Source organism: Rhea pennata, chromosome 3 (genome assembly GCF_028389875.1).
Source record: "Rhea pennata isolate bPtePen1 chromosome 3, bPtePen1.pri, whole genome shotgun sequence".
Classification (NCBI taxonomy): Eukaryota; Metazoa; Chordata; class Aves; order Rheiformes; family Rheidae; genus Rhea; species Rhea pennata.
In genome coordinates this window covers 82,967,999-82,980,255 of record NC_084665.1, presented here as the reverse complement: position 1 = coordinate 82,980,255, position 12,257 = coordinate 82,967,999, and the positions used below count along the sequence as shown (strand labels likewise).

General features: G+C 32.4%; 1 protein-coding gene across 1 annotated transcript in view; it reads left to right on the top strand.

Annotated features, from left to right (window-relative positions):
• Positions 1-12,257, top strand: part of GRIK2 (glutamate ionotropic receptor kainate type subunit 2) — a 413,047-nt gene that overhangs the window by 154,021 nt on the left and 246,769 nt on the right. The window contains exons 4-6 of the mRNA XM_062570999.1: positions 2,540-2,721; positions 6,636-6,689; positions 8,806-8,979. Of these exons, the coding sequence (XP_062426983.1) occupies positions 2,540-2,721; positions 6,636-6,689; positions 8,806-8,979 (410 nt within the window). The remainder of the gene's footprint in view (positions 1-2,539; positions 2,722-6,635; positions 6,690-8,805; positions 8,980-12,257) is intronic.

Sequence of the window (12,257 nt, the reverse complement as noted above, 5' to 3'; positions counted from 1 at the left end):
TATGAGTAAGGCATAAAAATTAGACACTCTGCCCTTATAAGTAAACAATTCTTTAAAAGAACAAATAGCATGTGATCAAGAAAGAACAATCAGATTTCCTTGGGATAAGAAAAATACTGAATTTGCTACTTACATAAAAAAGTTGAACTTCATGATCACTTTTATGTCTAACATGATCAAATTAATTTAATAATTGTTTCCCTAAACATAATAAACTTCATCCTAAAGTTGTTCTGAGTTGAGAACACTGCATAAGAGAGTAAAGCTGCTTCTGTCTCTTTTGCTATTTTTGAATATTTCAGCAATAGAAGGTGCTGAAGATCTCTATACATTCAAGTTTGTTTGTTATTTTTTTCCCTCCCCTCTCCAGTCTCCTAAGTTTGCCTTTTTTCCCTCCTGTGTTATTGTTATTCCCCATGTGTCATCACCCTATTGTACAGGGTGATGTGACTGATTCAGATAGATATGTACCACCAGTTCACATACTGGCAACTCATATGTAGTTTGTCTGTTATGCAGCAATGCATTTTGCAGCACTACCTGATTTGAACTGACCTGGCTGTTTGAAAGACTTCTATTTGCCTGCCTTCTGAATCATATTTAATCAGTGGAGCCTCAAAACCCTTGAATTCTTCTTCTTCTTCTTCTTCTTCTTTTTTTTTTTTTTTTTATTATTTTTTTTCAGGCAGTCTATCATACTACCCGTCCCATATTGCTACTCTTGTGCTTTGTAAGAGTTCATAAACGGAAGATGCATGGGTATTAGAGCAAATGAGAAGCTTACTTGATATTCTTAAATTGACTACTTCACAAGGTTATCCTCATGGAAAAGCTATTCCAGAACACCTAGCTAGTCTAGACCTATGTTAGAACTCTACTATGATGTTGGCCACTGTTTCTATCTTCTGTCATAAATCCCTCAGAGAAGATGCATTTGTGTAGGGTGCTCAAAGCTTTTGTGGGTTCATAGATACCTACAGACTTCCCCACTCTGCCCTTGGGCATAAGAGGTCTACTGGAGTCCGCTGCCAGATGCCTGCACCTGCAGTCTTAATTTAGGAAAGTTTAACTGAGTAAAATAATATAATATTTATGTTATGCTTTTTGCTCCAGATAATTTCTGCAGAAGCTATTGAGAGGAAAATGTGGATCCTAGGCAGAGTTGAAAAAGAGAGGATGATGAAATAGAAGACTGTTTTTATTTTCACATATATTCAAATAGTCTGCTTCTGCTGAAGTAATTAGAGTTAACTTTTAAAACTTGAAGCTTCATAACAAAAACTCAGAACTCTCTCAGTATTATGTTATTAAAAGACTACTGTGTATTGGGAAAGAGTTATGTATAAAACAAAACTGAACTCTCTGTCAAAGGTTATCACATTCTTACTGAGGCCATAGAACAGTTTTATATACCATTACAAGAGCATATTTTCCTGAAATCAAGACAACTTTGACATCCAATTGTAACCAGGAAGAATAATAAGAGATAAAGTATCAGTTTTTTTTATACTGCACAATGCTCCTTGTGATGATATCATAGAGTAGCTTTCAGGATTAGTAAGTACTAATAAGTCATTTCCCTTAATATTTTTGATGGAAAGAAGTAAATAATTTCAGATATTCATTTAGGCCTTGATGCTGTTTAGTTGAAATCCTAATTAGAACTCCCATTTTCTTTTTGGTGGCTGGGTGTGTTATGTGTGCACTGGGAACATACGATGAACCCTTGTTCCTGCCACTTAGTGGAATATTTTCCAAGGCAAAGAGGTTAGCACAGTAGAGTACATTATTTTTTTGCCAATTTTAAAGCTATACCATGCACTGTCATGCTGATGTGAACCAAAATATTTTTGGAAAAATGCTTATGCATGTTAACTCCATAGTAAAAACTAAGTAGAAGTAATGATGAAATAATTCAAAGTGGAATTGTAGTGTACTGAAGAGGAATGCAATGCCATGTTATCCATTCATCCTTTTTGCTGCTGCTGCTGAAGTGTGTTTTGTTAACTGTGTAATCAAGAAAGAAGAATTTATTTAGTAGGATCACATAGATTATATGAGAATATACTACAGTGCTGAAATGAACTATGTAAACCTGACAGATTAGCTAAGAGAATGGCTAGTCTGCCTACAGTCTAGGATACTTCTTTAATTGAATCGGAATCATTATATGCATTCTTTCAAGAGAAATGTCATAGTTCCATGATAATGCTACAGGCAGATTTACCTTAAATTTGAAACTAATCCGAACTGAGGATTATTACTGACTGTTAATAATAAGGGAGAAGAAAAGACCTGTGAAAAGAAAGTACTGAGATTGCAGATGTGTATGTATATGTGTATATATATATGTGTGTGTGTGTGTGTGTGTATAAATAAGATTTCTATTTATTAGCTGTAGCATGTTGGGAAGAGTGAGAAATTCAGGAAATTCTGAATGTTCATGAATGCTTGCATGTTCTGAATGCTGCTCTGCTAGCAAGGTCAGCTTTTAGTTTTAATAATTTTCTTTTCTTTTGTCTCCTGTATTTTCTTTAAGGCCTTATTCGATTACAAGAGCTCATCAAGGCTCCATCACGGTACAACCTGAGACTAAAAATTCGTCAGTTGCCAGCTGACACGAAAGATGCAAAGCCATTGCTAAAGGAGATGAAAAGAGGCAAGGAATTCCATGTAATCTTTGACTGCAGCCATGAAATGGCAGCAGGCATTTTGAAACAGGTAATCCTTATTTTGTTGTAGATAGCTTAATCTTCTTCATCCCTAACAAATACAAGTAATACCCAATCTTAACAGCATTAAACAAGCAGGAGAATTGTGTATCAGGTTTACTGAGGCCTAACTGAAAATCAGCCGAGAACTTCAGAGCTAATTTTATTGGTGACTATAATGTTAGCTACTTTCATTATGATTTCTAAAGAAGCAGATTAATCAGCCCATGTACAGGGGGAAAGGTGTTTCCCCATACACTTCATTTGATAAAAAATGAGTATTGCAGCTATGGAGGTTTGGTACTTTGGAGAATTGATGCCAAGGTTTAAAATACTTGTTTAATATAACTTTATATAATGAAGTTTTTTTTTTTGTTTTTTTTTTTTAATTGCAGCTTCTGAATGGTATATTTGTAATCAGATGATTGAGATTTGAATATTATCTTTTAACAATAGAAAACCTAGCATTGTTCTGATTTAGTAGGTCACTTGAATACCTTTTCAAATTAATTTCTGTACTAGATGACCACATTAAGATGTTCCATTGATACAATTAATAGATATTTTTAGAGTCATATTGTTCTTGCACCAATAATAGGAGTGCAGAGTGGCTGAGTACCCCTAGATAGGTGCTCTGCAAAGGTGCTTGTTCTGTTCTGTACAAGATAAATAGGTAAAATTTAGCAGAATCCCAAATATTTACTCTCTGTTTACTGAAGAAGCAGATTCCACTGGTGTCTTCCAAAACTATCATCAGAGAAGGTGGCAAGCGGTATGCAAAGGAAAGCTTATAGAAAGCTTGCTGTAAAGGTGAAATATGCAAAAGAGAATATGCAAAAGAAGTGTCCTTGTAAGTCACCTTTAGTAAGCTGGCCCCAGAGACTGAGAATTTCTCGGTTTTGAAAGCCATTTTTCTCATAGGTTTTTAATTGAGCTATGCCTTGTGATAGGAGAGATGAAACAAAACGGTATTCTACATTTCTAATGCTCAGCTTTCACAGATTTTAATTCATGTTTATATTGTATTTACCATCATGCTATATCATTTTGATTTGAATTAGAAAGTAAACACATTCTTTAAGATTTGAAAAAAAAACACATCTAATTAAAGGAACTCTGGGGGATTGTTGTGTGAGCAATTAAAATGCTAAACAAATACTAGTAAACATACATGTATATTATCCTTATTCGTTTCTTTATCGTGCATTGATTAAAATGCTTTTATGAATTCTTAGAAATTTCAAACCTCTGTCAGTGATATTTGCTCTTCATTATGGATAAGCCATGATATTTAGTCTATTTAGCCCAAATCACTGAATGTGCATTTAATTATTTCAGTATCTTAAAAGTGCAGATGAAAAGTATATAATAGTGGCAGTATAAAGCTGTAACACTAAGTCCATTGAGGTACATTAATTATATTGTACCTCATCGTTTTCAGGTGAAAGGAAACATTTCTTTCACAGTATGCAACACTGTGAAAAACAGATATGACTGTTTTTCAATGGAAATGGGAACAAAGTTAAAAGTATTGTGTTTTTAATCATGGCCCAGGACCTAAGGATGACCATTCAGCCTCTTTAAATGAAATTATAAACTGTTCTAGAAAACTTCTCTGCTTATCCTAAGGACTATAGAAGGAAATTGCAGGAAGAATTCTTTGAGAATGTTCAAATTTTCATATAAATTTCTATAATTTTTTAGCTTTCCAATCAGCTCCAATATTACTATATTTTAATGTGTCTACATTTGATATTCGTGCAGCTGAATGTGAGTTCTTACTGTCAGAATTGACAAAAAGGACTATATTTGTTGTCACTTAGTGATTCCAAATATAGTATTTATATTTTTTTTCTAAAAAATAATTTAAGAATCTGCAAGCTATTAGTTAACCACTGAAAGGACAAACTTTCAGAGGCATGACAAGGAGTTTCTTCTTGGGAGGATAATTGTTTGCAAGGATAAAGAATGAAACTGGGAAGAAAACTTGTAGAAAATAAATTTTGAGAGGCCAATGAAATGAGAACTACTGTTTTCTGGCCAAAAATATATCATGAAAGGATTTTTTTTTTTTTTTTTTTTTTTTTTTTGTGGTGGGGGGCACACATCCACACAGCATAATTAAATTAAGGCAAATCTCAGTGGTAACATCACCAGGCAACCGCTGAAAACAGACAAGATTTAAAGTTAGGGAAGCACTGGAATAATGAAGAAAGTAAAATGGCAATTTTTTGAAGAGAAAAAAAGGAGTGAGGTGTTTTGAGAAGTAAGGAGAGTGAGAGAAACAGAAAACCTGGAAAACAGACAATGCATTTTCTATGATGATGTGCCCTTTATAGAAAAAGAAAGCAGATATGGAAGCTGAGTGGAGAGAGAAGACGAAGGTTAGAAATGAATTTTGAGAGAAACTACCTGACATGGATTTATCAGTAACAGTGCATAACAAAATCTAAAATTACAGATGTGCTTAGGTCATGTCTTGTGTAGGAATTGTGTGGAGAATGAAAGACCTGATTATAGGTAGGAGGTACAGACAACTGCAAATGAGTTCCATATAGAGTTCCATGGCTTTATTAAAAAAGAAGAAAAAAATCCTGTATTATAAAACATTTTCAGTGGTTTTAATTGTGCAGTTTCTAATGAAATTGTAATATTTTTCATGAGATAATGGTTTTCATGTTTTTAAGAAAACTAAAATGGCAGTTTGCAAACTATACTACAATTCTAAATATTGTTGTAGAGTTTGGAATACACAGGAATAGGCATCCTTTGGAAAGGTATTGTTGCAGTTTTTGCCCAAATTTCTTATCTAAAATATTATAAAACCTGATCTGCTGTTGATATTTCAAATTTATTTTTACTTTTCAATTTTCTTTGGAAAAGATCATATAGATTGGTTCTTCCTTTCTCAGACAATGTCACAAGTGAAAAAGCTTCCACAACCTTAAACATCTAAAAATTCTTTTGCATACAGATTTTGCCTGCTGTTGTTATGGTTGTACGATAGTGTGTTCAAGGAGGTGTGGCTGGTAAAAACTTAACAAAGAATTCTATTGATAATTCCTTAAAGGAGGTTGTATAGCTTTACAGTGATAAAAAATCTGTAAAAAATACTGTAATACTAAAATGGCTGAATAAATCATACTAGACTAAGGTATTGTGCAGAGTGAAAAGATACTATGTTACATAGTTTCAGTTGCAAGTGCCTTTAATGAATAGGAATGATGAGACATCCCTCGCTTATTGCTTTAAAATTACATCTACAAAACATCACTCTTATTCCATTGACAAAAAGGTATGGAAATTTTAAAATGTACTGTTGATCAGAAGCTGTTTGATATTATATAGTTAGCAAGATGGAAGCAGATACTTGATAGATATTAGAGTTTAATGAATAATAATAATAATAATAGTAATTTTTCCTGAACTAGCATTTATCTTGCTATTCAGAATTTGAATCAAGAATCTTTTCTTTCAAAGTTGGAAACACACACCTCAAAGATAATCTTGGATCCTTGTTTTAAATGAGTAATACTTTTCATCAAAGTAGAAAAATGTTTCCTCTAAGGTTATTCTTTTTAAGGAGAGGGTTCAACAATGAATGAAAATACTGTCATCTCAAATTGCGTGTGGCAACTTAATGCATCCATTAGTACGTAAAACTACAATCTCTTTCACGTTTACTGCACTGAACAGTCTAATAATATTCTTTCTATCAGGTGGTCTGATTTATAAGATACTTTAATAGTTGGTAATCTGTTCTAACTGCTAAGAAATGATTTGCTTGACCTTATTTTAGTATAATTCCAAACCTATAATCTGATCCCAGTAGTGTTCTTCTGCAGCTTTTTATTTCCCATGTAATGTGATAAAAATGTGTTATGTGACCTCAGAAACATTAATCTTTTGTTTGGTTTTATTTAGGCTTTGGCTATGGGAATGATGACAGAATATTATCACTATATCTTTACCACATTGGTAAGTGGCTTATAAAAACATACTGGTGACATCTAACAAAGATGTTACTTTTGTTAATTATATTACTTGACAAAGTGAAAAAGGTCTCACTGGAATGGGGTGTCAGTATGGGATGTTTTTTCTGTTGAATTTTATTACATTCAGTGAAATCTCATACGAGTGGTTTAGTTATTGTTCAGCAAGGTGTCTTGGAAACTTAGAAACTGGAGGAAACTATTGACTTCGTAGCATTGCAATGTTTAACTTTCAAATGTGGCTAAATGGATAATTCATAATTCCATTCATTATAAATGTTGCATTTTCTTTTTGCTATTTGTATGTGAGGATTATGACATTTTAAATTTACTCATATATTCCGAATTGTTTATCCATAATTTCTTGTGTTAAGTCTTCACTGTTGCATGATTCCTGACTGATTTGGTATGAATGTTAGCAGTCTTTTATTTAATTGTCCATTAGAGCTTACTAGGCTATGAATTATGTGATTTTTGTTTTCCATTGTATAAGTAACTAAGAAGGAATCTGATCACTCTTGGAACCATCATACTTAAAATTTACTTTGTGCTCATATTTAGCAAAATACTAAGAACTGAACACTTAAAATGTGAATGCTCTTCCAAAGCATAACAAAAATACTTCTGGGAACTTTCTTTCTTTTTTTTTTTCTTTCTTTCTTTTTTTTTTCTTTTTTAACTAATCACCAGTAAGCCTTGCTGAGAAACAATTTAAACGTTTGTAAGATAATACTCCAGTAATAAAAGCTATTTGCATTTCTGTTTTCCATTGTATTGAAATTTGCCTATTTAGATTGCAGTTCAGTAAGGTTCTTAAAATATGTGTCATTTCAAGAATCAGAAGGATGTGCATTGGTAAAACTACGCCTAAAAAGAATTATTTTAAAATTGCTTACCTGTTTAAGTTCTAGCTGAAGTTAGTCTTTTGTGGTAAGAAGGGCATTTCATCTCAGAATCAGGAAACAGAAGTTCATGGAAAGCACTAGCCTGGAAATAGGATGTTTAATGGGAAACAAAATAATTTGTGAAGTCAATCAGAAATTTAAGACCAAAATATGCCACACAAGTATTTACCTTCCTTTAGTAGGTTAAGTTGTGCTATCAGTTCTGGACTTTAAAGATACTGGGATTACATGTAATACAATTTTCCTCATTAATCTTTCAAAATGGATTCTAGATGTTGCAGTTTTATTTGTTAGATTTTCATTTTGCTATTGGTGAAAATTGTTTCTTTGAGTACTTTGTGGTACTTCAAGTATGGGCTGATTTGCATTTTATTTTTCATTTTTAAAGCCATGTTGGAAATCAAGGTTTTCTGTTGTTTTTATTTACCTATTAGAACAATAACTTTTTAGGAGAGACTGTAATTATTTTGATTCTGAGACATCATAGAATAATTTAACATACGCACGTAGATCCTATATTTTGATTTTACAATGTAGCTTTGGAGCTTGCATGAGAATTTAGTTGTTTTGATTAATTAATTGCTTCTTTTTTACATGATGGAGGTCATGCCAAATAAATTTTCCGGTCACAGTGTTTACAGCAGTCTTCTGTGGGTTTTGCAGTGATTGATTCAGAGTCTAATGCAGTAGCTCATTAATACACTGACCTATGTATGTTTATAATGTATAATACTGCTGTGTATATTTATTAAGATGTTAATGTATGTATGTTTGGATTAGATAATTACATCTGAAATTTTGATTTTTTATTTTCCCACAGTAATAACTGAAAGTATTTTAAACTTAAAGAGAAAGATGCTGGACAAGAGCATAAACTACTTTGTAATGTAGTTCTAGTTATGTTCAGCTTTTCCTTCACAATAAAAATTCTTTTAGAGTGACCGTGAGTTTTCACATGAATAACTTCCAACAAATTTGTTTATGATGTGCTTAGCTAAGCCTAGTGAGTCATGATTGTTTTCTTCTTCAGCTTAGTTTGAGATTTCTTCATGTTTAAAACTTGACCATATATCTGAACTTGCTATTGTCAAACTTGGTTCTGCCTTGTTTCTGAAATTCTGTCAAAGGCTTCAGATAATGACTGAAATACAAATTGCAATATATTAAAGAATTTACATGATGGTCATTTTTTTTCAGGACTTATTTGCTTTGGATGTGGAACCCTATCGGTATAGTGGTGTAAATATGACTGGATTCAGAATTCTAAATACGGAAAATACCCAGGTGTCATCAATCATTGAAAAGTGGTCTATGGAGCGATTGCAGGCACCTCCTAAACCTGATTCAGGTTTACTGGATGGATTTATGACGGTATGAGTAGCAATTTTTGGTTCCTTTTTTGTATATGTTTGTGAAACCAAAAAAACCTTCAGCTTCTCATTCCTCTCACTAAATTTGCTTAGAAGCATGAGACCAAACCTGACTTTGATTATTAGAGGATAACTGTGGTGTTTGTGTTAATATTCCAGACTAAAAACATTTTAATTCTATTTCAGAATTACATATGCTGTATTTTTTGTCCAAATGGTAATGCTACAGTGTTATAAAAGCATGATTCATCAGTACTATGTTTCCCTACTTTGTTGATGAAAATACTGTGTGGGAATATATCAAAGCCCTACAAAATTTTCTTCTTTGTTTGGTCTAAAGGTGATTTGTAACATCTTCACTGGCAGAGTTCCAAAGCCCTTTAGTTCCTTTTTTAACCTTTTCATATTCCATTTGAAAAATACCAAATTCTGTTCCTTGAAGATTCATATCCAGTTTTCTAGACTGTGTTAGATAAGCCACATAACATAGGTAAGCTTATGAAAAAAATTTCTGTTGATGAAATTTAAAGATTTTTATAGGCAGTAGATATTAAATAGCAATCAATACATAGTATAAGAAGTTAATTTCCTTTTTGTCATTTCCAAAAAATGATCCCCTTTAGATTTATGTGTGTGTGTGTGTGTGTGTGTGTGTGTGTGTGTGTGTGTGTGTATATTTATATTCTTCCGTTTACTTTTTATATGTGTAGTGTATTGAATATGCTATTTGGGAACATATTTTAAAATTTAGTTTAATTTATTTAATAGTTCTGTTTTACTGCATTTTAAAGTAGTAGAGGATGGGATCTGTAGGGATATGCTGTTCATTTGTCTAATTCCAAATAAGCAACTGGAACCTAAATAATTTTAGAAAAGTTTAAAAGGATGCATGCAGTTCATGGATAGCTGCTGTTTATTATTGTAAGTAGTTGCTCCATGCTTCATTGTTTGTATTAAGATTTTAATTCTTTATCTGTATATTTTTTTAATTTAAAATTTTTGGCAGTACGCCTCCTTGCAGTTGTATATTTTACATATTGATCCAAGAACTGCAAGTCTTTGGATAAAAAGTTAACAAAATCAGTAGCAGTAATTACATTATGAGAACATCCGTTCATGGTCAATAAATTTATAATATAATATAGATAGGAAGATACTCCTGAGGGCCAATTGCATGTTATTTTTATTATTATTATAAAATAAAATGTGAGAAAAAATATTCTGCATTCTGTTCTGGATCCTTAAAAACACTACTTGCACTTCTGAGTGGTTTCTGTAGTTATCACAAGAACCAAGTATTCATATATACTGGGGTTAATATTGTATGAGGATTATTTATGGGGATTAAGCACCTAAATGTACTTTGGTACATCTGGATTTTAGATACCTGAGGTATACAAATAAAATTTAACAAATGTTTTAAAGCCTTGTAATCTTGACAAATGTTAGATGTTTAAATAGCTTTTGTAATCTGGCCCATAGATACAGAAAAGACTTTCACAGGATTTAAGACTTAAGTTTTAAAATAAATTTCTTTTGAAAGTGTGAAAGTAAGTTATGTCATGATACCATTGCACAAAGTTTATTTCTATACTCAGTGGAGAGAAAAAAGTCATTTTATTGATGTACTCTCAATAGATTTGTTAGTTTTGTTAATTTTGACTTCCATTTCACTAGAATAAACTGTATTTAATACGCATTTAAGTAAATAACACAGATGGGAATTAAAGATGCTGCACAGATATTAATTACTGTTATGAAATACTCTAACTGATATGGGCTGAATTGAGAAAGTTGTTTTATTTTAACATATATCAGGAAGCTGAGTGAAGGTAACAGTATTGGTTGATAATAATTATAATTCATGCAGAACAATATTAGCATAAAACCTCCATGGGGATGTATTTAGCTAGAGCCAGCTAATCAAATGCCATTTAACCAGGTGTTCATTTAACCAGAAGTTGCCAAATAAAAAACTAAGGACTGTATTTTTTTGAGGCAGTCAGAGACCTCAGTTAAGACTGTTAGATTTCTAGTGGAGTAAACCAAGCAGTCTAGGAACACAAACTTTATAAGCTGTGGTGGTTTGTGTCATGTTCTTCTTCTTCTACCTTCCCACTATATGCAGACCAGCTATGCCATCATGTCAGAGTTAGAACTGTTCATTTCACTCTGAGGTTGCAGTTCCTAGTTTATGATTAGTTGATTGCCCAGACTTAATGTTGATCTTTAGTTGTTTTCTCCTGACCTATGTAGCTTTTTAATTAGACTGAAATTTTCTCCTAATTACTTGACCATTAGTATCCCAACATAGTAACAAGTACGTATAAAATTTCATCATGTTTCTCTGGAAAATTCCAAGTCAAATTTCCAAGTATGATTCCTATTGACTTCATTTAGGGCAGTTTTTGTTTCTAGGTTGTGGTACAGGAAGGGAGGGAAGGGTGATCCTTCAGCACACCTGAGAAGATTACTGATAACAAATAAATTATTCAGCATATTTCACTCTCCTTTCAGGATTTCTGAACTTTATTTGTATGGGCTTTGGGAAAACAAATACTACTATACTATATTTATAAAAATAATATTATGTTACTATGTTTAATCATTCCATTAATTAATAAATGGTGACATTGCTATAGTAAAGAAGTGAAACCTATTCTGTGATACAGGAGCTTAACAACAGCACAACTGGCTATGTTCGTTCTGGGACTAAGGAAGATCCTATGGATCTTCTAGTATCTTTGGACATATATGTGTGTAAGCATATGTACAGAATTTTCTCTGTACAGAGTTCTTGTGATAAAAGGTTTGGTTGTAGAAATATTTATAGGAATCAAATAGATGTGATTTCTAGTGATGTCTAAATTAATTAGTGATTTTTAAATAAAGCTGTGTGATTATATTTTAATATGGTATGTAGAAGTCCTGAGGAAAGGTCAACATTCTACTTTTATTAAAGGCTTTTGTCATGACTCATGTCTCTTAACAGTTTCATTTATACTTTGAGGGTTCCTTCATATCTTTATGTTAAGGAAAATCAAAGTGGTACTTATGCTCCTAACGTATTGATTACAATCTATATGTGCTGCGCTCTCTCTGTGTGTCTCTGACATGTGCACGCAGATCCACGCACAAATGCATGCACATGTGTGGTATGGCTTACAACATCAGTTTCTGAAAAGGCTGTGTAGGATGGTCATATGAAAACAGTGATCAGAGCGTATCAAATATATTAAATACTCTGATCACTGTTTTTATATGACTATTCTGTATTAC